Here is a 22,153-nt window from a genome sequence, read left to right as displayed (position 1 = left end):
TTTATTGTGTTACCCCGAAAAATAAGACTGCTTCAAGAAACTCTATTTTATTACAGAAATGCTGAAATCCATAAAAATACATGAATTGATGCGTTTATAACTTGGCTAAAAAAGTATCGATGTTGGTTAGAAAAATCGATGTTTTAAGAAATTTAAAAAAATTTCGGTACATCAATAATGTTATCGATGATTCGCCACCTCTATTGCAGCACAGCAATCGACGCTTGTCAATTTATTAATTGTTAATATTTTAAGTTAAAAATAACGAGATGGGACCGTCCGAATTTAAATTGAATAACCCGCCTGAGGATCTCATATCGGCAGTGAAATTCGGCTGCAAATCAAATCAGTATCTGGCGGCATCCTCCTGGGACGGCACGCTTCGCTTTTACGATGTGGCGGCAAACTCAATGCGCCAAAAGTTTGTGCAAGATGCCCCTATTCTGGACTGTGCCTTTATGGTAAGTACTCCTACTCAATAAATACCTTGTTTGCGGTATGCTTAATCGCACATTCAACAGGATATTGTACATGTGGTCAGCGGTGGCCTGGACAATCAACTGCGTCTCTACGATGTGAACACACAAGCTGAGACTCTGGTAGGCGCCCACGACGAGCCAATTCGTTGTGTGGAACATGCAGAGTATGTGAATGGTATCTTGACTGGCAGCTGGGACAAAAATGTAAAGCTGTGGGACATGCGAGAGAAACGCTGCGTGGGTTGTTTTGAACAGAACAACGGCAAGGTTTATTCCATGTCGGTGATTGACGAGAAGATTGTGGTGGCCACATCGGATCGCAAAGTGCTTATTTGGGATTTGCGAAAGACAGACAGCTACATCATGAAGCGCGAATCATCGCTGAAGTATCAAACCCGCTGCATTCGATTGTTCCCCAACAAGGAGGGTTATGTCATGTCATCGATTGAGGGTCGAGTGGCTGTCGAATATCTGGATCATGATCCTGAAGTGCAGCGTCGCAAATTCGCCTTCAAATGCCATCGCAACAGGGAGCAGAACATTGAGCAAATCTATCCAGTGAATGCGCTCAGTTTTCACAATATTTATCACACATTTGCCACAGGCGGCTCGGATCGTATTGTTAACATTTGGGATGGTTTTAACAAGAAGCGTCTGTGTCAGTTCCATGAGTATGACACATCGATATCTTCGCTTAATTTCAGTAATGATGGCAGTGCTCTCGCCATCGGTTGTTCCTACTTGGATCAATTCACCGAACTGCCAGCTTCAGTGCCCCTTCCTGCAATTTATATACGTTACCCGACTGATCAGGAGACAAAGCAGAAGTAAGCACAGACACAATTATAAAGCCTTTATATAGTAATAAACCACAAACGATTTATAATTTTACAACGAGTATTTTAGCGGCGTTTATATCGTAAAGACATTTTAGTGTATCCATCACTTAAAAGCGTCCACAGTAACTTGGCCAGCACATAGACTAGCTCAGCAAAGCTTAGCGCCGAGGCGCCCACATAAAGACCTAGAATACCACCAAATCCCGCCACCCAATCTGTAAATGTGTACTGCAGTTTCGTCTCAATCTTTGTTATCACACGCTGGCCATAATAAACTTCTGTTCTGATGCGCGACATATTTGCGCTGATGAATAAGAGAGGCAGTTTGAAGATTACTAGAGAGCTTGCGAATTTCGATACTTACAATTCCAGTTCGCGTACATTAAGCAGCATGTTATATTGCTGCTTATTGCAGCTATCGGGACAATCGCACAACTGACCCCTGCGCGGATCCTTGATGTACTTGTCTTGCCCCTTTATTTTCACATAGCCAAATATATCGGCATGGCGATAAACGCATTCAATGTCCAATACGCCGCACTCACGTGATCCCTCTGCAAGTTGCACAGCATAATGAAACCGTGTTAAGCTGAAAAATTTACTTACCTATGGAGGGCAAGAATAGTGGCATTGTACAGTTGCAGTGATAGAGCATTGATGCTTGCAGACAGACGGCAATGCAGTTGTGACGACTGTAGGGCAGATCTGGATCCCCATAGGAGTAAAAGGGATTGCGTTCCTCCTAATAAAACATTTTGAGATGGGAACGGATTATGTCTGCTCACTTACCTCAAAGTAGCAATGTCGCTTGGAGGGTGACATGAGAACAGTGTTCCTAGAGGTCTCTATCAACAGTGGATCAATGGCTACAAAGTTCTCGGTATTCTCATATAGATGAAAGATCACAGGCTGCGACCATTGGCGTGGCTGCTTGATCATAAGCTGCAAGGGAGTTGTTAGTAACAACATAGCTTTTTAACCCTAGATTAACTCACATTCATAGAGAAGGGTACCTCGGTGCCCTTTCGCAAATATGAATCATTTAATCGCAGCGTGAACTGCAGACCAGAGCCTTCCCCAGCCTTGCTTATCTTGTAGGGATAAAACTCATTGATCAGTTTCTTATTGCGAGATTCATCCGAGATCAACGAATTGAAGACCAAGCACTGACCATTTTCTGTGCTCTCTGCTACAAAGAGTTGACAGCAATCGTAGTTGGTCTCATCGAAAACGCATGAATTGCGCTCGAAGAGCTCATCGCAGCGATAAGCCAAATAACTGGCGAGCTTCGAGAGACTCAATTTAGCCAGTGATGAGAAATTTCGTCTCGACATTTCACCCATAGTTTCAAATTTGCCAAATGACACTTGCTCCATGCCAATGAGCAGCTGTCGAAAGGTTTCTCGCATCTCAGCATTCGCGTTGGAGGGCAGAAAGCGCTCAGCAGCTGTTGCGGCTCGCATCCAATTGACATGATTCCAGGGACAAATGGCTACGGCTGGAAATTCGATGCTATAAACCGGATGCTGTGTGGTCGCCACAAGACTAACCAACACCTGTTCGTTGTGGCGCATCTCCAATATGGAATAGGTGCTAAGGAAACCCACAGAGGCCAACAGCACAATGATGAGCCAGAAGTATCGCATCCAAAGATGCTGTTCCTCAAAGGCATTCTGCAAGCCATGGATTGAAGAGTGTGCGAAGGAATTGCGCAACATCTGGCCATACTTATCTCGTAGTGGGTGACGATCGAAGCGTTGTAATCCCCGAGAGAGTTTGGCTCGCGGTGCCACAAGTTCCTTGCTGTACAGCAACATTGCAACTGAATTAACGCTGTGAGGATACTTTTCGTTGTATCAAAAACTTTTGAGTTTAGTCTATGATTTTTTTTATTAATGCATTAGGCACGATTGATGAATGTAATTGAGGGTTGGATGCAAAACTAATTTAACTACGTATAGGTGTAGGCTTTAATAACTTAGGCCTTGGGTGCCAGACTCTGCTGAATCAGCTGGAGGTGGTTCTTCAGCAGGCAGTTGGCTCCACGCCAGGCCCACTCGCAGGCATTCGAACCCTGCTCGTTCTTGTCGGCACAGGCGGCAATCTTGCCGTGCAACTCATCATCGTGATTGGCAGAACCACGCACCAATTGAGTGTGGATGTTCTCCACATTGAAGCCGGATTCGGTGTCGAAGAGACCCCACTTGGTGAAGACGCACTTCAGATAGCACTGGGTCTTGGCATCGTTGGGATACTGCCACTTCTGATACTGCTCCACCAGATCGGCGGGCACACTCAGCTCCGTGACGCACTCCTCGCGGTAGCTCAGCATGTTGTCCTTGTTCTTGACAACATAGTCAGCGGAGACCTGAACATTCCCAAATGTGAATTGTTAAAGACAAGGATTTATCAAGGATGATATTGTTTACTTACCACGCTGAAGATCAGGCAAGCGGCAACAACGAATTTCATCATCTTGATTGAACGAACTGAATCAGACTGTGCTCGACTCTGTTGCTGCGACCACTATTTATACTTGGATCGAGTCGACGTCGTGCTAAGGGTTGTGCAGCTACCTGCTCTCTACGAAGATACAGCCGACGACTTTGAGACACTCTTCGCTCATTGTTGAGTCTTCAACGAATGCTAAAATTAGTTGGCTCGGTTGTCATGAGAGTCAAATCAAATTATTCTCAGACACGTCATAATTGGGTCGATCTATTTAGAGAGAGAGTGAAAAAGAAAGAGAGATTCCTATGAGATTTAGTAATCTTCTTTGAATTCGGTTTAAAGTCGAACTTCCTTCAAAAGAGATAATGCAAATATAATATTAGCAATTAAATTTGACAGACAGCTAAGCGTATACAGTGTGAACTCGACGAGTTGAACCTGAGATTAGAAATTGTTTATTCGAATGAAAATTAAAAATTAATTGAATGTTATAGTTTGAGATTAAGACTAGCATCAGACAAAACAATAATGTTGTTTGTCATATTTAGCTTTAGCAACAAAAAAAAAATGATTAAAATTCGAAAGATATTACAATATAATGTGAGATATTTGAGCGACTCTTTACTTTCAGTTTGAAGTCGAACTTAACTCTAGTGAGATCAGCAAATTGTATATTATTATTTACTATACATTTTACAATCAACAATCAATTACAGTATGAGCTCGGAGACATGAATTTGAAATAGAAATTGTTATTGTTTAAATCTGAATTAGAAAATTTAATAATGTGAATTCTAGATGTCATACAGATTCTACGAGTTATTAACTTCACTAATTCTGTTTTGCAAAATTAAATGATAATTTATATTTAATGTTTTTAGATATTCAATGAATGATCTTCTTATAATTATATTAGATTTGTTCATTGCAATTTGTGCAAGCGCTAATGTTGACAGGCCCCGCTTCAAGATCGTTTATGGATCGCTTAAAAATATACGATTATCTACTACATGAGGCAAAGGCCATAACATAGTCAATATACTCTGCTGACAAAGTGTATGCACATCTGTCCGCTTGTGTGTAGTTGTGTGCGTGGGACAAGTGTTCTTCTGTGATGTGATTTAATGTGATTCAAAGCACTTTTGGTCGCCCCCTGATAGCCTGGAGATAAACCCAACTTGATTACCATTTGGGGTACATCCTCTATGAGGCATTGTTTGTACAATTGAGACCTCTTTGGTCTGCTACGCATATACAGACGTGTACAAATCCGAATTCATTGAACTGCATCATACACACCCTACACATTGGACAATTGCAGAGTGAGACAGAATGATATGAGGCGATTTTAATCTCGATTTCAATGTCGAGGTGGGAATTTTCCACTGCACTGGCAGGTAGCTGAAATCTGAAGAGTTTCATAATCAATTGTTCTTGTTCTTTCGATTTATTTATTGCTGCATTTTCTTTCTTTAATTTCTTATAAACTTGTTGTTTGTATCCGTTGCAGGTAAACGCGAAGAAACGTGAGACACAGCTGTGGGATCAACTTAACGTGATCGGGACGAGGGTTTGGCACAGCAGGCAATGCGATCCAACATGGCAGTGACGAATCCCATTACAGAGTAGCCTAAAATCAAGCCTGCAATGCCACCAAATGAAACTAAACAGAAAAACCACTTTCAATAAAAAACAGGTGATTGTAGACGGCTATAAAACCTACCCATCAAATCGAGCAGAGTTATTTGTAGTGTAGAGCAATAAGAGAAAAGGGTCTCCTCTTGAAAGTAGACATCAACCTCCATAAGGCCATCGTTCTTGGCGCTACCCAGACGATCCGTATAGGTGGATGCATGATACTGTATGTGATTGCAGTCGGGATAACATTTGCAGTTGGTGGTATTGAATATAGAATCTCGAGACTCTTCGATAATGTTGCTCATAGAAAAAAACGATACTATGGAAAGTATTTGATTATTGCGTCATTAAAAACATATAAGAATTACTTCTACCTTTGAACTTGGCAAAACATGACAAATCCATCACGGTGCAATTGCGAAGTGAACTTTCTTGATACGGCATGATCAAATCAAGGTGGCACTTGCACTTCTTTTCCATGTATTTAGTATGACAGCGATGTATGCACTCAGAACGCATTTGACCATTCTTTTCCAGTTCATCTGTAAAGTAGCAATAGCGCATTTCCACGGGACGAGCTCTAACAGCGGATTCGGCCGTGAAACGCATCGGGTGCAAAGGAATCACAATGCGATCATCCGAGGAGGAAGTGACACTGGTGCCCAGATATTGCGATGGCTCCTGCACTATAACCTTCAGAAGTAGTAAAACTATCAATCAACAATTATCAGATGCAGTTAGGGACAGAACTAACACCAACTCTCTCCAGGTGATTCACGCCCACGTTGCGATTCATCTTAACATTGAGCCCGCTATTGAAACCCGAAGTAGCCACTGACCATGGCCAGGTATTATTTGGTTCCTGAGCAATTTCCGAGTTGAATATGTAACAACTTACACCATAGCCAAAGCTTTGGAAGATGCTACAGCAATCGACTTCGCGACGTCGCCACGTACATTTGTTGAACAAATCGCTGCACTGGTAGCCACGGTAGAGTGTGCTGCCAAATTCGGATATAGATTGGTTGTAGTAATCCTCAAATTCTGTAAAATTCGTGGCGACTTCTTCTTCACTTAGCACGGGTTTTAATTGAATGCTCTGGATCAGATTATAGAGTCGGTTCATACGACTCAATTCTCGCTGCTTAGTATTTGTATTATTCAAGCTGTCCAATGTCAAATGCGTAGGGCAAATGGTGATGGCCGGAAAGGCAATTTCCGAAATGTGGACATCAGTGCGCTCAATGGTGGTTTGCACCCAAAATTTGAAGTAACGCTCCGAGGACAGTATGCAGACATAGATGGTGAGCATGGCGGCAAATATTTTCAGTAATAAGCGGCCATAACTAGATTCAGAAATAGTAATGGCAATTACCTTTGCTTTTTTTCTCACCCAGTTACTCACCATTTTATCCAGGCCCATCGCTGCTTCTCAGGCTTCTTGTCATCATCATCATTAACTGGCAACTTAGTCACTCCACTCATTTTGATGAACTGATTAGTGGGCGCGCCAACTAATCAATGGAGAGCGTCAGTTACGAGTGTGATATCAATTTCCCTATATCCGGATGTCTGCTTATCAATTCACCTAAAAAACATAACTACTCAATTACAACAGTTGTTAGCCATAATGGATACAACTCGTCGAAATTTCAAAACAACAATTACAAGTAATCTGTGAATCCCATAAAGCTGACAGTTACAGTCAGTCACATGATGGCCAAGGAAGAGCAAGCTGGAGGAGGCTTGAGTTGAATTCTTGTCTGCGAATTCTTGTCTGCGCAGGGAGTACATTCTGGTACCGAAGTCCTGCAGGTGATGTCATGGCAATTTCAAATGCTTTGATTTCTTTATGACTGAGAAGACGGAATTCTGTTTGTGTCTGGAATTTAACCCGGTTCGATCGACTAAATACAAAGGCTACCGATAATGTTTATGAAAGCAACTCGAATTTATTTATAACATATTCAACTTACAGATCATTACCTGATGGAAAATAAAATGTCGAATAACGCCCAAAATAATTCCATTTTCATACAAATTTGTTGTTTAGATCCGTTTCAGGTAAACGTGAGGAAGCGTGAGACGAAGCTGTTGGATCGGCTGAACGTGATCGCGACTTGGCGCAGAAGGCAATGCGATCTAACATGGTATTGATACATCCCAATAGAGAGTAGCCTAAAATCAAGCCAGCAATGCCACCAAATGAAACTAAAATTCAAAAAAATTTGTTTCAATAAAAAATTGGTGATTGTCGAAACATATAAAACTTACCAATCAAATCGAGCAGAACTATTTGCAACGTGGAGCGATAGGAGATAAGGGTCTCCTCTTGAAAGTAAATATCAACCTCTATGAGATCATCGTTCTTAGCGTTTCCCATATGATCCGTATAAGTGGATGCATGATACTTTATGTGATTGCAGTTGGGATAACACTTGCAGTCCGTAGTATTGAATACAAAGTCTCTAGACTCTTCGATGGTGTTGCTCATGGAAAAGAACGATACTATGGGAACTATTTGATTATGGTTTCATAAAAAACATTTAAGATTTACATCTACATACTTTTGTACTTGGTAAAACATGACAAATCCCTTACAGTGCAAGCGCGAATTGAGGCTTCTTGGTTAGCATTATTGTCTTTGTTGATTGCCATGATCGTATTAATGTAACACTTACACTTCTCAGTCATGAACTTGATATGACAGCTATTTATGCACTCGGAACGCAATCGGTAATTAGTTTCCATTTCCTCTATGAAGTAGCAAAAACGCATTTCCATGGGTCGAGCCCTAACATCGTCTTGGGCTGTGAAGCGTTGAGGTTGCAGAGGAACCGCAATGCGGTCATCTTTGGTGTAAATGAGATTGGTACCCAGATACTCCGATGGCTCTTGCACCATAACCTTTAGAAGAAATGAAACTATCAATCTACAATTATCAGATGCAATTAGGGACAGAACTAACTAAAACACTCTCCAGGTGATGTACGCCCACGTTGCGATTCATCTTGACATTGAGGCCGCTATTGACACCCGAACCGGCCACTGACCAAGGATATGTAAGATCCGCATTCTTGCCAAATATTGAATTGAATATGTAACAACTCACACCAAAGCCAAAGGTTTTAAAGATGGTGCAGCAATTGACCTCACGACGTCGCCACGTGCACTCCTTGAACAAATCCCTGCACTGGTAGCCACGGAAAAGCGCGCTGCCAAATTCGGATATGGATTGATTGTAGTAATCCTCAAATTCTGTAAAATTCGTGGCAACTTCTTCTTCACTTAGCACGGGTTTTAATTGAATGCTCTGGATCAGATTATAGAGACGATTCATACGACTCAATTCTCGCTGCTTAGTATTCGTATTATTCAAACTGCTCAATGTCAAATGCGTGGGGCAAATGGTTATGGCCGGAAAGGGAATTTCCGAAATGTGGACATCAGTGCGCTCAATGGTGGTTTGCACCCAGAATTTGAAGTAACGCTCCCAGGACAAAAAGCAGACATAGATGGTGAGCATGATGGCAAAGAGCTTCAGTAATAAGCGGCTATAACTAAATTAACAAATAGTCAAGGCAATTATTTTCGCTTTTGCTGTAGAAGACAGTACCTTACCGTTTCGTCCAGTCCCATTTCTGCTTCTCTGGCTTCTTGTTATCATCATCATTAACGGGCAACTTACTCGCAGCAGTCATTCTGATGAACTGATTAGTAGGCGCGTCAACTAATCAATGGGTAGCGTCAGTTACGAGTGTGATATCAATTTCCCTATATCCGGATGAATGCTTATCAATTCACCCAAAAAACATAACTACTCAATTACTACAGTTGTTAGCCATAATGGATGCATTTCATTGAAGTTCATAAACTCCAATTACAAGTCCTCGGTGAATCCCATAAAGCAGGTAGTTATTCGGTGAACGTAGTTCAGTCACATGATGGCCAAGGAAGAGAACAGTGAGAAACCGAAAAGCGATGAAAAGAAGTGTTTCAAGGAGCTGGCAAGCAATTACTTTCGCTTGTACTGTGAACGATCCACTATCCACTGTGTGCGCTACCTTTATGATCCGAGACTGCACAACATTGAGAAGTAATCACTAGTTTACCTTCAGTAAATTCGCATTAAATTCACTCCAATTTTCAGGCTTATTTGGAGCGTCTTGTTAGTCATCAGCATCACACTCTGCTGCTCGTTTTATTTGCTGCTCTCGGAACGTTATGGCGCCCAGAAACTGCAGACAGTTATCGAAGATCCGCAATATCCCGTATTCCTAGTGCAGTTTCCCGCTGTGGCTGTTTGCACCGACAATCGCATCAATTGGAGTAAGCTGGAAGAGGCTAAAGCTGAATTTTTGCCGGCGAATGCAACTGAAGAGCTGAAAGAAGGATTCACCAAGTTGGTGTCGTACATGGAAACGCTGCGCTTCGATAATTTTAGGTACAGCCATTCTGAATTGGAAGATCAGAACTTTGAAGCGCTGGAATTCGTCAACATCAGCACATTGGCTTACTTCCTGTCACTGCGCTGCGAGGATATTCTGGTGCCGAAGTCCTGCAAGTGGCGACATGGCAATTTCAATTGCTGTGATTACTTTGTCACTGAGAAGTCGGAGTACGGTCTGTGTCTGGTATTTAACTCGGAGCTGTCGCCGAGATCTAATCAAATCAAGGAACGCTATGGTAAAGAATTTTATCCCAGGCATAATGCCAAGGCGGGTCAAAGTTCAGGTCTCAACTTTAGTTTAAAGCTTCATGAGCGATTCAAGCGGCCTAATTCAAAAGCCACCGATAATGTTTATGTAAGTAGCTGTCAATAAGTTTTTTAAATACAATTTTAATATATTTAACTTACAGATCATGATCAAGAAGGGAAATCAAATGTCGAATGTTGTGTACTCGATAACACCCAACACAGAGACCTATGTAACCATTCGTCCTCAGGCGACACGTACCGATGAGACGACCCGTAACATTGCTCCCGAGCGTCGCAATTGTCACTTCGACGATGAGCAAAAGGACTTTGGCACTAGCGATGCGCCAAGACGATTTAGTAAAAGTTTTCTGCTTTTGAACTGCCTCAACAATTGCCATGAATCGTACTTGGTCAGGTTGTGCAACTGCACTTTGCCCATCTTTTTTCTTGGCAATCAGAAAGGTAAACTTTTCAACTCCGCACATCGCCAATTAAATCATACTTTTTGACCACTTTCCGTTTTGTTTTGTCCTTCAGTCAAGGACTGCACTGCGGTCAGTCTGCGATGTATCTCACGTCACAATGGCAAGTTTTGGCATAGTTGAACTTTATCTATTGCGAGGCAGCATCAATTAAAGTCAAGTTTATGTTTATACTCGTAGACATTTTCAGTTACGACAAGCATTTGGGAGAGGATGACTTCTTCAGTGCCAGCAAGCCAGGCATGACTTGTCCCTGTCTGGTCAGCTGTAATGTGTTGGAGTACTTCACGTCCACGACAACATTGCCCTTGACTGGTCGTAATATGTTTGTCAAGAATTGTTTGAGCAATTGTCATTGCTTGATTTAATTTGAGTATTTCTCTAGCTCGGCGAGCCATGACTTCTTCAAGGTGGATGTGCATTACCAGGTCGAGAATATGATTACATATCGAACCAGTCTCGAGTTTAGCAGCATTGATTTGATTGGTAAATATCTGGCATTAAATTTAATATTTCGTCAGCCATTTATCTAGATTTTTCTGTATTCTTTAGCGAACCTGGGCGGAATCTTTGGCCTTTGCTTGGGTGCCTCGATGGTCAGTGGTGTGGAGCTGGTTTACTATCTGACTGTAGGATTTGGTCTGCATCTTTATGACAACGCCTACTATGGCCTGCTGCGCGACAATCTCAAACAGAAGTGGGCGAAGTGGCTGTTTTATTTACGTAACGGCTTAAGCCACGCCCACCACGACACGATGTCAGCGGAAGCAAAGTCCAAAAGCCAGCTGCGGCATCCGTTTAATAACAGAATCAACGCCTGGTGAATATTGCTGCGAATTTACGAAGCATCCACATCGACGACAGCTAAATACTCTTACTACTTGGTAAAGCAATGAAGTAGTGGATATTATTACATTCGAGAGCACGTTTATTTTAGAATGTCGTATATATATTTTTAAAGTATTTTCTTTTCACTTTCTTTAAAAGTTTTATCTTACAAAATAATAATATCAATTCTTTTTTATCCAATTAAATAAATTTGTTGTTATACGTACTATTAATAATAAATCTTTCAATTTTTTTTTTGATAATCATTAATTATTGTTATCTTATCTCTCTATTATATATGTCATATTTTATTTTGGAAGGCGTTTGACCCGTTCTATTTTTGATGGCGATTGATAAATTTGATCCCATAATCCCAACAATATTGATTAGTGACAAAATAAGTATTGATTATTACCAAGGCACGAAATTCGTAATTATTTATTATTTCACAAAGCAATATAAGGAAAATGAAAAAGAATGCAAAGTTACAGTTACATTTACATCTATTAAGCAGATTAGTTATATTCATGAAGGGGTTAATATTTTCTCTTAAATTATTCTGTATTTTTCTAGATTATAATTTTATGTATTTTCAAAAAAGATGGTGCAGTTTTTGTTATTAATAAAACATTTTTATTGGTGTTATTTTGCGGCGGAAATGCAAAGTGATGGGTGGTTGTTGGACTTCCTGCTTCTTTGGGTTTCTCTTGTTGTTGAATAAATATAAATAAAGGCCAATGGTGAAGTAATAGACCAGCTCAATGGCGCTGAGCAGTGAGGCACCTAGAAAGAGTCCAATGATGCCTCCAAAGCTGGCTGTAATTTGCAATGAAATATTCAAATTGAACAACGAGTTGAAGCAGTTAATTATGAAGACATACCCAGCAATTCGACAAATGTGAAGCGCATATGAGTTTGATATTTGATAAACCAAGGTGACTGAAAGAAGATATCAATGCGCATACTGTACGCATCCTGGTCGAGTTCGTTGTTGCTATGAGATGTGATTGCTATGTGAGAGTAGGCGTATATCAAGAGACAAGAATAATTACTTACCCCATGGCTGTGCTGCTGTGAATGGTATCGTAAATTAACTGCTCACAGCTGTTGAGACAGTCACAGGTCATGGCATTCTCGTAGACATCATCCACGTAATCGGTTTCCAGAGCAAGCCGCTCCACACTGAATGTCACTTTGAATAATGGCAACGATTATGCGAGAATATGTAGGATATGCGAGGTGAGTTATCACTTACTTCTATGGTCATACAGACACTTGAAATCCGAGGCCTTGCAATCCGTAAAGTTGTCTGCAGCATACGAAAAATAACTTGTGATTTGATACAACAAAAAGTTTGCTTTCCACTCACCTTCCTTGCTGAGGGGGAAGAGCACAGTTGGCGAACAATTGCACCGACTGACCACATGTTCCTGATGGCATCTGCTGCGACAGTTGCCACGCCAATAGAGAAAGCCGGGCAAGTTCTTGTACAGCGGATCTTTGATCTCGTCGGGAAAGATGCAGCGTCTATCCCTCGGCGTCAGACTGCGCGTCCTCACATCGGAGCTAGTGTATCGTGGATTTAGACTGATTTTGTTGTTACTATCTACTGGCAACAATCTGGCTGAATCACTCCATTGTTGCGGCTGCTTCACCATTATGTGTACGCCATGTCCGTTGGTTCGAACATAGGATTTGTTTCGACGCAGATATACTTCCAAGGCAGTGCCAGGTCCATTTTGTGACAGCCGACGTGGATAGTATTTGCTTTCTTTCTAAGGAAGAGAATAAATTACTTATGTATAACGAATACCTATCGATCGATGATAGAACTCACCGCCATCCTTATTGTCTTTGGGCTGATTTGTGAATTGAAGACCCAACAATAACCCAGTTCGGTGCGTTGCAGCTCAAAGATATCACAACAGTTGTAGGGCTTGCTCCTCCAGCTGCATTCCACAAATATATGGGTGCACCTCAAATTGGTATACTCCAACACCTTCGTCACATCAATGCCATCCAGTTGACTTAGATTTGCGGCTAGAGTTTCGTTAGCAAAGAACTTCGTTAGACTTCTCATATCATTAAAATGTATATCTGACACGCTTAAAATAAAATGTTGAAAGAGTTCCTTCTTGGCTTGAGTTGCATTTGCGCCCAAAAACAAATCTGTAGCTTCATTTTCCAATGCTAACACATTAAGGCGACTGCGAAGACAAAGGCCGACAGATGGAAAGGGTACAAAAAATATGGGTTGCATTGTGTTCTCAATGGTTGTTTGTACGCGCTCCGAGTTGTACAGTGCCGTCAAATCGACATACACGATTGTGGCACAAATAAAAGTGCCAATTAAAATAAGCAGCCAAAGGAATCTGAAATAATAAAAAACATAAGCGAGTTTTAATTTCTTGGGCTACCTAAAAGTATGCAACACTTTTTGGAGCTAGTTTTTCTTACCTTTCGAACACACGCAGCTTGGGGTCTGTCAGATAGCGAATGCCATGCACAGAGGATGTGGCACAGTACTCCTTGAGGTAGGGCAACATCAGGCGAACAAATTTGCCCCGCTTGCAACAGTGATGCGGCTTGAAACGGCTTTGATCACGGCTGCTGGGTTGCAGCAGTCCAGGGCTCTGGATGTAACTGCCATAGAGAGGAGGACGAGCGCGTGGCCGTGGCAGTAGTTCCTGCGGATAAAACATTTGATGCGAGCACTGCGTGGGAATGCGTCGTTGTCAAGGATTCAAGCGCTTTTGAACATTCAAATTCAAACTGGAATTGCAGATTGACAGACTGGCAGCAGGCAGACATTGAGGCAAGCGGGCAGTTAAAGCCCCCATGTACATTGAACTCAATCAAAAAGCAATTATTCTTGGTGGACAGTGTAGGCTCGGCGTGCGCTCTCGGTAAAGCTTAAATCACGCACACAATTAACACTTGAATGCTGTCCAGGGCGAGGAGAAGGGACGCAAGGACTCACAAGTTGTTTACCGAACAATTCTAGTGAAGATGGGAGCTGGGAGTTCTGGTCCGACGCTGCTGTCGCTGTTCAGTGGCAGCATAATCTCCTGTTTGCTCGTTCATTAAACGACTGTCCCCACAGAGTGCCATCAAATGGTTGGAGAGGTTCGTGTTGCTTTTCATTGAGTGCGCCAGAAAGAGCTGAACGACAATTTTTTTCTTCTTTTTTTTTTTTTTTGTTGTGCGTCGTTTTCATTGATGGTTGGCCATCCGTCCGGCCGCTTTGTGTAAACAACTAAGAATATTTTCGATTTATCATTGCGCGTTTTCATCGACTTCGATGTCTTCGATTGAGTTGTTGTTTAGTTGCCTTTGGCAGTGTGATTTATTTGCTCAATTCTCACTTCACTTCGCTTCTCTGGCCGCCCTCAAACAATTTTCAACTGCGGCAAAAGAATGCGACGCATTTTAGTCGAGCGCCTGCCAAGATTTTCGCTGTGATTCCACGGCATTAAAGTCAATTGCTTCGGCTCGCCAGATCAATAACACAGAGAGAGCCCCCAAAATAACAAACAGCCAAACAAGTGATGGACATCTATGTATGTACACACATATGTGTATGCCTGAATGTCGGAATGTGTGACTGGTAAACCGACTAAGCCTTAGCTAATCTGAGCCTAATGAACGACCATGGACCATAATGTTGGTAGCTGGTAGTTGGCAACTGGCGACTGGAGACTGTACAAACAAGCGCACATGTCAATCAACTTTCATGGCCAGAATCAAGAATCGTCTGTAAATTCGAACTATTCGATTCTGTGTCGATTTTAGAAGTTTGTTTGCAGTCCGATGATATCACGATGTGAATGAAATTTTGTGTGTGTGTGTTGTCACTTCAAGTAAAAGTCATATGCACTAAAAAAGGATTATCGAATGACATAAATAGTATAAAATTCGAAATAATTTATGACAAGATAAGCATAAATTTAATTTCCTGCTCAATGAAGTCATCCACATATTCGCACACACACATTAACAGGATGAGAGAGATAGAGAGTGTGAAGAGAGAAGAGAGAGAGGAACTCTAGCACGTGCGATAATAACTTCCGGTTTCTGTGGCAGGATCAAAAACTTTCACTTTTACTTTCAACACACGCGTGTGCAACAATTTTCTCTCCGACTGACGGCTTGTCGTCATCGTTGCTGTTGTTGTTGGTGTTCTTGTTGTTTTTGTCCTCGCTCAACGTTTGCTGGGGTTCAAGTTCATTTGGCCTATTAAGCGCAGACAGCGTCAGAGTCATGTAAACTTTCTGGTTAGACATGCAAAGCCATAGCCAAAGTCCCGCCTTCAATCCTCTTGCCACTTTGTCGCCCCTTTACTCACTCGCTTAGTCGTTTGTCGCTCGTCCGCTCAAAATTCAATCTTACTTTTATGAGCCAACAGAAACGTGACAACAAGGCGCTGACAGGGCACAAGGCACAAGCTTCTGCATGTTGGCAACAAGAATGGGAAGACAGCAAAGCAAAGCAGAGCAGAGACAGTAGAGGCAGTAGAGACAGCAGAGTGCCAGAGAGTAGCGAAGTGCCAGAATGGCAAGTGCCGCATTTGAGCCATTTAAATATGCAAATTTGGCTCAAAACGGAACTTTAACTCCTTCGTGGTGCTCGTCAGTGTCAAACTTTTGCTCGCTAATTTGCATGTTTAGCACCGCGGCATTGTCTTCATTTAGGTTCTGTCGCTGACTCTGACACTGACGATGGCAGGGGGCGAGCATTGGGATTGGCATTGGCACCTAACTGGGCTATAATTGCGTTTATCTTTTGATGACTGAATCCCTGGGGTGCTGCCATAAATAGTCGCTCTGTTGCCAAAATCATAAACATGCCACGTAATGCGTGTTAATTATTTAATAATATTAAAGGATTACCATTCCCAGGCGAAGCCAACGCGCAACTTGGCCAAAAGCATTTAGCATTTAGCTTGATTGATGATGACGTCCCGCTAAATTGGTGCCAAGCAAAGATTTGCCCAATTTACTGATGAGCTGCTAAAGAGGCCAAGGCCAGATTGAGATTCAGAGAAACAGACAGAAACAACTTTGCCACGTAGAACTTTGTTACTCTTTTGACTTTTGTTAGCAGCAAACGCCATTTCCCGAGTGCATTGATTTTAGCTCTGTGCGCTCTCCTCGTTTGTGTCCTGATCCTGGGCCAAGTACAAGTAATTTGAATAATTTTCTGAAGAAGTGCACAATTTGCATATGAAATCTGCAATTTTGCATGGGATTGAGAGATGCAGTTGCTGATGCTCATGCAGATGCAGATGCGGATGAGGATGAGGATGTTGATGCAGTTGCAGATGGCACCATTTTTTTCCATACACATTTGCCATGTCTGTGGGGACATTTTGGGACAGACACGTTCTGGCGCAGGCGATGCTTTTAGCTTGTCTTTGCAAATGTAAATGTTTATACGCATTCGAGAAATAAACAAATATACACCAAAAATGAATGGGTCTTTGCGTGTGCATGTGAGTGTGTGTGTGTGTGTGTATGTTTACAAACTTTTTGGCTTTGTCCTTGCTCTGTGTGTGGCTTTGAAAGAGCTGGCATGCGTGTGAACCTCAATTTGAATTATGAACTTGAGAAAATTAAGAAAACTTTTTATAATTGATGTCATGCATTTTAAATGCATCTCATTTATGCGAAGCATCAACGTCGAGTTTGCTACCGTTTGCTTTTCACTCTTCTCTCTCTTAATCTCTGGCAATTGAATGCCATGCTTGAATTGATTTTAAGCTTTTTGATTGCTTGTCATTCAGAAATGTTTATTGCAAACTGAATTTCGTTTTGTTTTGACAAATTTAAGTGTATCTTATGCGCTTGCTTAATTACTTCTCCAGCTTCACTCAACATCTTAATTTGTTTGCTGTTGCACACATAAACACTTTCGGCGTGTCGTAATCATAATAATAATTAAAATAATAATAATGCTGAAGGAAGAACGTGCAAAATGCAATAAACACTGAACGAAGCGCCAGCAGTCAAGTGCTAAGCTCAACACGTCAGTATTCTGCAAGACACTGTATTTGGGGGTCTCTCTATCTCTCTCTCTCTCTCTCTCTCTCTCTCACTCTGTGTGTGTATGTGCGAAAGGCATTTGCACAATTTAAGCACCTGAGTATTTAATTTGAAAGTTTGTTCAGCAACTTTTTAAATACCATTTTGCTAGCTTGTTCATAAACCTTCGCACGTCACATTTCTGGCAGCGCATTTATGCGGGATGGACAGGAACTGTCTGAGGGGATAACACTTTAAACTTTCTTGTCTTGGGAGGTTTTATCGGTCATATAACTATTACAAGCAATTAATTTTATTTGCGACTCTATTGTGCAGATAGCTGTTTAATTTATAATGCGCTTCTTCATTTTTATTATAGAACTTCATAGATTTTTTAATATAACAGTGTTTGTTACAGTCATTCGCTAACCAAAGTATAAATCCGTACAATTTCGTTTAGCCTTCCGCTATGTGCAGCTCGGTTTAGTCACACTAAAATATTCACAAGTTTTTCGGTTCACTGTGAGTATTGGTTTTGACCTTGCTTTTGCCATGGAATGCAACAGTTGTGCCCAGAGGCATTCATTCCTTTTGCCACATACAACAATGAAGTAGCAATACATACAAAGATAAATATATATTAGGAATATTAAGTATACGTTTTAGATTGACCGCAATTCATTTGATTTGTTTTAATAAACGATATTATTATATTTAACTGTTACTATTTGAGCTTCTGCATAGAAAATAAACAATTAGTCTTAAACTAAAAATTGCATAGACATTAAGTATACGACTAAGATACGCCGCATTTTAACTGTTATGTGTTAATGTTTAATTAAACGTTTATTAAGTTTACAAAAAATCTTTTGCTATACAACATTTTTGTTAGTTGTGATTCAGAGGGGGAAAATAAATAGATAATCACTAAATACATATTTGATTGACATTAATTATACACCTAATGTGCTCTTCATGGTGAAGTTTAAAGAATTTAACAAATGCTATTGCTATATTTAATTATTAATTGCGCTGAAGTATTAAAAATAATGACTAATTATTAACAAAGTATTAAATTTTACATTAAAAATACGATTAATATTCGATGTGTTTTAGCTGTGTGAAACAAATGTGTAAATAAATGCTTTGCGTGATTCATATTTTTAACTATTATTAGTTGAACTTCAGTAATTATTGACGTGGCCTCTTGAATGCCAAATGAATTAATTATTTTAGACCTCTAAATATTTAGAAAGCTATTTTACTCCTATTCCTAATATACTTCTGCATTTGTCTTTATACAATTGTGGGTTGCCTTTGATTCTATGTTGAAACGGACCTGTTAAAAACTGTGCTACGCAGCGATTGCACCGCACGTATAACAGTTGGACGCGTGCGCGTTGCCAGGCAGAATTTTGGCGCCAATTCGTCAGCTGTGTGTGTTTGCCGGAGCGCGATGAAAATGCCGAGTGTGGCGCACGGAAGTATGCTATTAAATACGAACAGGACTTGCTGCAACATAACACGTATGTAGGTAACTGTGCATTCGTGTGTGTGTGTGTGTGTGTGTGTGTGTGTGTTTGAGTGTACGGCGATGGTAGCTTCTTGCAGGCTGAGTGCCATCATCGTCCTCGTGCTTGGTGCGCGCCTCGATTTGAGGTTCTTTAATGCCAGCGAATGTTTGGGTTCGTCATTCAGTGCCAAGCACGAAGCCGAGCACTGTCGCTGTTATCGTGTGTCGTTGCTGTTGCTGTTTGCTGATGTCGTTGCCGCTGTTGTAGTCGGAGTCGCTATCCTCACTGCTGTCGGCACCGTCAGTCGTCGTCGTTGTCGTTGCCGTTGTCGTCGTAGCAGCTCCTGTCGCCGCCGCAGCTGCCAAGTGTTGTGTTATTTTTGAAAGCTATTCGCGTTAGTTACATCCTTCAGTTACGTTCTGAGCGCTTCAGTCTTTAGTTCGCGGTTGCCAAAATATTTTGTGAATGGATTCGCCATGAGACCGCATGAATGAATCAAAATTCAACAAAAGCCGCGTCAAAGGAATTTGTAATAATATTGAAATTAAACTTGTGTGAAACGTGATAAAAAAATTGCAATTTCAAAAATACATACAATATCAAAATCATTGAGATAAAACCATAGCACAACATGTTAAAAAAAATACAAAATAATGTTTTCGATTCGATTAAATTCACTTGAAAGAGCAAAGTAAATTTGAAAAATTTTTTTTATTGAGAAAGTTTTACCAAAACGTTAGGGAAAGTAGCTTAAGTAAAATGAATATTTCGAAATTGTTAACAGATTTAATTAATTACAATTGCAGAAGTAGAAATATTATATTGCAAAATAAAATTTCTATGTAAAACGTCGTGCGATAAAAACTGTTAATATTGAAATAAAAGTCGGTAATTAAGAAAATGTGGCAGAGCCCAGGCGACGGATACTTCATTTGATGTTCACTCGGTGTGAAGTGTGAACATACTCCGGTTGCCTCTTCGCAAAAGGGGTTGCTCCGTTAAGTGATTAATCATGCTCATATATTTTCCAAGTGAAATTCAATTTCGACCGCAACGGGAGTAGCAAGTGACACCACAGCATACGGCTGAAACGACAGGATACCCAGGCACAATATATATGAAAAATTACCGAAAAATAACAACAGCAACAAAAATACACGAAATAAGTGCAACAACAACTATACCAAAAACAACAACAGTAACAGCAACAACAAAAAAAAGAGAAAAGGTAGCAGGCAGTGAAACGAGAAATTGCATTCAACAAGGATAACGACGAAAAGGAAAGAGTTGCTCTCTATGGGCAGGAGAACCCAGAAAAAAGGATTTGCAGTGGATGCCAACAAACGGTGAGTGTTAATTGTATGAAAAAGTTATATGGGCTTAATTAAGTATACGTATTCATATACGTTTATTCGTATTTTCACAATTGTGCAAAATCATTGATGCATTTCATGCCTGGTCGAATTTAAAAGTAATTCATTTGGAAAACATAATAAAAGTTGTTGACCAAAGAACAAAGTTTGACCATTTTGTCCTGTAATTTGTGTTAGTTGTATTGCTAAACAAATTAGTTGACCTTTTGCAATGGTCTGAATAAACAAACTCACAAGGCCGCAAGACGCACTGGGACCGAGAACCTTTTTTCCGGCTCCGCATCGGAGAATTTTCGCTAAGCCCAGAGCATTATTTTTTTTAGTTTGCCAATTTAAATGTAAAATGTCGTTGCAAAATGGGACTGTCGACAAGTTGACAAGCAATGCCAACGATGGCAACGATGGTGAAGTCGAGGGCAAGAAAAACATTTAGGTTAATCATACGCCGCGTTGTACGAAGACGACGACGACGACGACAGCGTTTGTGACTATTTAGCATAAATTAGTAAGTTTTCACTCTAGACGTTGGTTTTCGGGCGCTAGCAACGCCTAAGCGAATGTAAATGGCCCTCGGTCAAGTTGCCATTTGGCATTGAATGAAATAGAATTCATGGAAAACCTGTCTAATAAATGTGCCATAAAACAAGCAAACTTGATGAGGCATTCCTCTCTGTCTCTCTTTCTCTGACTCTTGTTAGTCGTGAGTCTGCAGCATCTACCTGCGGCTGTCCTTGCCTTATTTCCTTATTATTTAAATCAATTTTAATTTAATCATTTTATCGTTCTAATAAATCATCCGCCATACACGAGACGCCAGGCGCCAGTTGAAAGTTAGCAGTCGCCAAGCATCGTCGACGAGGCTGCCAAGCCTTGGATTTCCCTGCCCTGGCTGCTGGCTGGCGTGATTGTTATTAACAATATGCGAGCATGTAGCCAAGAACTGCAGACAAAACAAAATTTAAATAGAAAATTAAAGCGGCGACAACAATGACAACAGCGTTCAAGATGACGATGACGATGACGGCGGCGATGACGGTGCCGGAAACAAAAGAAAAAAAGTTTCTTCATTAAAATTTTTAATGACTTTCTCTCTATTTGCGCAAGGTAATGAAAGTCAACAGCGTAACTATGTTTATGCGCACTTTCTAAATACCTACTTCATATTTATTTAAGATCCAAATGCATAATGTTTACGACGTTTTTTTTCTCTCCACTCAAAATTCTTTTCATACGAGCCGCCGCCGCGTATTTGCACAATTTCATGTTTACAGTTTTAAGGTTCCTGTGCTCATTTTTTATTAGGACTTTATTTACGTTCACTAAATAAAAACGCAGTTTCCTTCACATAAAAATTTAATTTGCTTTAAAAATTGTTTGCTGCAAAGCGTGCATACAAATTTCTTCGTCAACTATAATTCAATTCAAACTAAAGAATGTTGTCTTTATTAAAATCAATAAATGCTTATTGCTTTTAAAAGAAAAACGGAACATTTTAAATTTATATAACCAATTGAAGTTTGCTTTTCGATAATTGACAACTTCATCTGCATTTTTTGTGCTTTGAAAAAATGAAATAATTATCGAAAGTTTTAAGCTGGCCATATTATATTTGTCATAAAAATGCTTTAAAAAACAAGTGTATTATAAGTATTGGCGTTAAACTTTTTATATTATTGCTACATTTAAATCTATAAATAAATGATAAATGTATTCAAATGTAATCAATTGGTTAACCAAAATTGTGAAAAAATCCATTACAGTGAAATCAAAGTACAGTGAACACTTTTTTTTTTAAAAGAATACATGTCAACATAAAAAAATTAGATATTC

General features: G+C 40.5%; 9 protein-coding genes across 13 annotated transcripts in view; 3 read left to right on the top strand and 6 right to left on the bottom strand.

The window, feature by feature from the left end:
* The first annotated feature begins 187 nt into the window (after positions 1-187).
* LOC117575338 (mitotic checkpoint protein BUB3) lies at positions 188-5,379 on the top strand. Of its 2 annotated transcripts, XM_052006554.1 has the most exons (3): positions 188-461; positions 522-1,306; positions 5,280-5,379. In XM_052006554.1, exons 1-3 carry the CDS (start codon positions 270-272, stop codon positions 5,281-5,283), a joined length of 981 nt encoding a protein of 326 aa, XP_051862514.1. In that variant the 5' UTR covers positions 188-269; the 3' UTR covers positions 5,284-5,379. The 2 variants fall into 2 exon arrangements, with proteins under 2 accessions (XP_051862514.1, XP_034115387.1); XM_034259496.2 differs by lacking the exon at positions 5,280-5,379 and having other exon boundaries at positions 189-461; positions 522-1,315.
* Positions 1,132-3,149, bottom strand: LOC117575337 (pickpocket protein 19). 2 transcript variants are annotated; one of them, XM_034259495.2, is made up of 5 exons: positions 2,314-3,149; positions 2,108-2,260; positions 1,925-2,060; positions 1,683-1,872; positions 1,132-1,622 (listed from the first exon to the last, which is right to left on the bottom strand). In XM_034259495.2, exons 1-5 carry the CDS (start codon positions 3,133-3,135, stop codon positions 1,382-1,384), a joined length of 1,542 nt encoding a protein of 513 aa, XP_034115386.1. In that variant the 5' UTR covers positions 3,136-3,149; the 3' UTR covers positions 1,132-1,381. The 2 variants fall into 2 exon arrangements, with proteins under 2 accessions (XP_034115386.1, XP_051862513.1); XM_052006553.1 differs by lacking the exon at positions 1,132-1,622 and having other exon boundaries at positions 1,789-1,872; positions 1,925-2,010; positions 2,104-2,260.
* LOC117575339 (general odorant-binding protein 99a) lies at positions 3,190-3,887 on the bottom strand. Its single transcript, XM_034259497.2, has 2 exons — positions 3,752-3,887; positions 3,190-3,686 (listed from the first exon to the last, which is right to left on the bottom strand). The coding sequence occupies exons 1-2, from the start codon at positions 3,791-3,793 to the stop codon at positions 3,297-3,299; spliced, it is 432 nt and encodes a 143-aa protein (XP_034115388.1). The 5' UTR covers positions 3,794-3,887; the 3' UTR covers positions 3,190-3,296.
* On the bottom strand, positions 5,320-6,290 carry LOC117573560 (sodium channel protein Nach-like). The gene is made up of 4 exons (XM_034256847.2): positions 6,162-6,290; positions 5,782-6,100; positions 5,493-5,726; positions 5,320-5,432 (listed from the first exon to the last, which is right to left on the bottom strand). The coding sequence occupies exons 1-4, from the start codon at positions 6,201-6,203 to the stop codon at positions 5,320-5,322; spliced, it is 708 nt and encodes a 235-aa protein (XP_034112738.2). The 5' UTR covers positions 6,204-6,290.
* On the bottom strand, positions 6,205-6,892 carry LOC127565932 (uncharacterized). The gene is made up of 3 exons (XM_052006874.1): positions 6,813-6,892; positions 6,306-6,753; positions 6,205-6,219 (listed from the first exon to the last, which is right to left on the bottom strand). Exons 1-3 carry the CDS (start codon positions 6,890-6,892, stop codon positions 6,205-6,207), a joined length of 543 nt encoding a protein of 180 aa, XP_051862834.1.
* Positions 6,893-7,439: 547 nt separating this feature from the next.
* On the bottom strand, positions 7,440-9,108 carry LOC117575825 (sodium channel protein Nach). Its single transcript, XM_034260229.2, has 5 exons — positions 9,029-9,108; positions 8,376-8,967; positions 7,975-8,314; positions 7,682-7,915; positions 7,440-7,618 (listed from the first exon to the last, which is right to left on the bottom strand). Exons 1-5 carry the CDS (start codon positions 9,106-9,108, stop codon positions 7,440-7,442), a joined length of 1,425 nt encoding a protein of 474 aa, XP_034116120.2.
* On the top strand, positions 8,826-11,505 carry LOC117575824 (pickpocket protein 19). 3 transcript variants are annotated; one of them, XM_052006551.1, is made up of 8 exons: positions 8,826-8,925; positions 8,984-9,503; positions 9,558-10,212; positions 10,268-10,568; positions 10,644-10,691; positions 10,769-10,913; positions 10,974-11,074; positions 11,141-11,505. In XM_052006551.1, the coding sequence occupies exons 2-8, from the start codon at positions 9,349-9,351 to the stop codon at positions 11,410-11,412; spliced, it is 1,677 nt and encodes a 558-aa protein (XP_051862511.1). In that variant the 5' UTR covers positions 8,826-8,925; positions 8,984-9,348; the 3' UTR covers positions 11,413-11,505. The 3 variants fall into 3 exon arrangements, with proteins under 3 accessions (XP_051862511.1, XP_034116119.2, XP_051862512.1); XM_034260228.2 differs by having other exon boundaries at positions 8,840-8,925; positions 9,102-9,503; XM_052006552.1 differs by having other exon boundaries at positions 8,849-8,925; positions 9,014-9,503.
* A 522-nt stretch (positions 11,506-12,027) lies between these two features.
* LOC117573531 (pickpocket protein 19) lies at positions 12,028-14,552 on the bottom strand. The gene is made up of 7 exons (XM_034256779.2): positions 13,874-14,552; positions 13,254-13,788; positions 12,786-13,191; positions 12,672-12,725; positions 12,473-12,608; positions 12,298-12,410; positions 12,028-12,232 (listed from the first exon to the last, which is right to left on the bottom strand). The coding sequence occupies exons 1-7, from the start codon at positions 14,116-14,118 to the stop codon at positions 12,036-12,038; spliced, it is 1,686 nt and encodes a 561-aa protein (XP_034112670.2). The 5' UTR covers positions 14,119-14,552; the 3' UTR covers positions 12,028-12,035.
* Positions 14,553-19,085: 4,533 nt separating this feature from the next.
* LOC117575230 (dopamine receptor 2) overlaps positions 19,086-22,153 on the top strand; it is a 30,789-nt gene continuing 27,721 nt past the window's right edge. Inside the window, exon 1 of the mRNA XM_034259360.2 lies at positions 19,086-20,296. The gene's annotated coding sequence lies outside the window, so the exon portion shown is untranslated. The remainder of the gene's footprint in view (positions 20,297-22,153) is intronic.

Source organism: Drosophila albomicans, chromosome 2R (genome assembly GCF_009650485.2).
Source record: "Drosophila albomicans strain 15112-1751.03 chromosome 2R, ASM965048v2, whole genome shotgun sequence".
Taxonomy (NCBI): Eukaryota; Metazoa; Arthropoda; class Insecta; order Diptera; family Drosophilidae; genus Drosophila; species Drosophila albomicans.
Note: the sequence above shows the minus strand (reverse complement) of the source record. Positions and strands in the feature narration are given on the sequence as shown.

Bases quoted from the DNA above. Each gene is read 5' to 3' on its own strand.
- LOC117575338 (XM_052006554.1), top strand. From the start codon at position 270: ATGGGACCGTCCGAATTTAAATTGAATAACCCGCCTGAGGATCTCATA. The intron at 462-521 runs GTAAGTACTCCT...CACATTCAACAG, and splicing joins TTCTGGACTGTGCCTTTATG to GATATTGTACATGTGGTCAG.
- LOC117575337 (XM_034259495.2), bottom strand. From the start codon at position 3,135: ATGTTGCTGTACAGCAAGGAACTTGTGGCACCGCGAGCCAAACTCTCT. The intron at 2,061-2,107 runs GTAAGTGAGCAG...ATGTTTTATTAG, and splicing joins AGCGACATTGCTACTTTGAG to GAGGAACGCAATCCCTTTTA. The intron at 1,623-1,682 runs GTAAGTATCGAA...CTTATTCATCAG, and splicing joins AATGTACGCGAACTGGAATT to CGCAAATATGTCGCGCATCA.
- LOC117575339 (XM_034259497.2), bottom strand. From the start codon at position 3,793: ATGATGAAATTCGTTGTTGCCGCTTGCCTGATCTTCAGCGTG. The intron at 3,687-3,751 runs GTAAGTAAACAA...GGGAATGTTCAG, and splicing joins CTTGCCTGATCTTCAGCGTG to GTCTCCGCTGACTATGTTGT.
- LOC117573560 (XM_034256847.2), bottom strand. From the start codon at position 6,203: ATGAATCGCAACGTGGGCGTGAATCACCTGGAGAGAGTTGGT. The intron at 6,101-6,161 runs GTTAGTTCTGTC...CTACTTCTGAAG, and splicing joins ATCACCTGGAGAGAGTTGGT to GTTATAGTGCAGGAGCCATC. The intron at 5,727-5,781 runs GTAGAAGTAATT...TACTTTCCATAG, and splicing joins ATGTTTTGCCAAGTTCAAAG to TATCGTTTTTTTCTATGAGC.
- LOC127565932 (XM_052006874.1), bottom strand. From the start codon at position 6,892: ATGAGTGGAGTGACTAAGTTGCCAGTTAATGATGATGATGACAAGAAG. The intron at 6,754-6,812 runs GTGAGTAACTGG...TTCTGAATCTAG, and splicing joins CGATGGGCCTGGATAAAATG to TTATGGCCGCTTATTACTGA.
- LOC117575825 (XM_034260229.2), bottom strand. From the start codon at position 9,108: ATGACTGCTGCGAGTAAGTTGCCCGTTAATGATGATGATAACAAGAAG. The intron at 7,916-7,974 runs GTATGTAGATGT...TAGTTCCCATAG, and splicing joins ATGTTTTACCAAGTACAAAA to TATCGTTCTTTTCCATGAGC. The intron at 7,619-7,681 runs GTAAGTTTTATA...TTTGAATTTTAG, and splicing joins AGTTCTGCTCGATTTGATTG to TTTCATTTGGTGGCATTGCT.
- LOC117575824 (XM_052006551.1), top strand. From the start codon at position 9,349: ATGATGGCCAAGGAAGAGAACAGTGAGAAACCGAAAAGCGATGAAAAG. The intron at 10,213-10,267 runs GTAAGTAGCTGT...TTTAACTTACAG, and splicing joins AAGCCACCGATAATGTTTAT to ATCATGATCAAGAAGGGAAA. The intron at 10,692-10,768 runs GCAAGTTTTGGC...TTATACTCGTAG, and splicing joins ATGTATCTCACGTCACAATG to ACATTTTCAGTTACGACAAG.
- LOC117573531 (XM_034256779.2), bottom strand. From the start codon at position 14,118: ATGTTTTATCCGCAGGAACTACTGCCACGGCCACGCGCTCGTCCTCCT. The intron at 13,789-13,873 runs GTAAGAAAAACT...TTATTATTTCAG, and splicing joins AAGCTGCGTGTGTTCGAAAG to ATTCCTTTGGCTGCTTATTT. The intron at 12,609-12,671 runs GTAAGTGATAAC...CATTATTCAAAG, and splicing joins GTGTCTGTATGACCATAGAA to TGACATTCAGTGTGGAGCGG.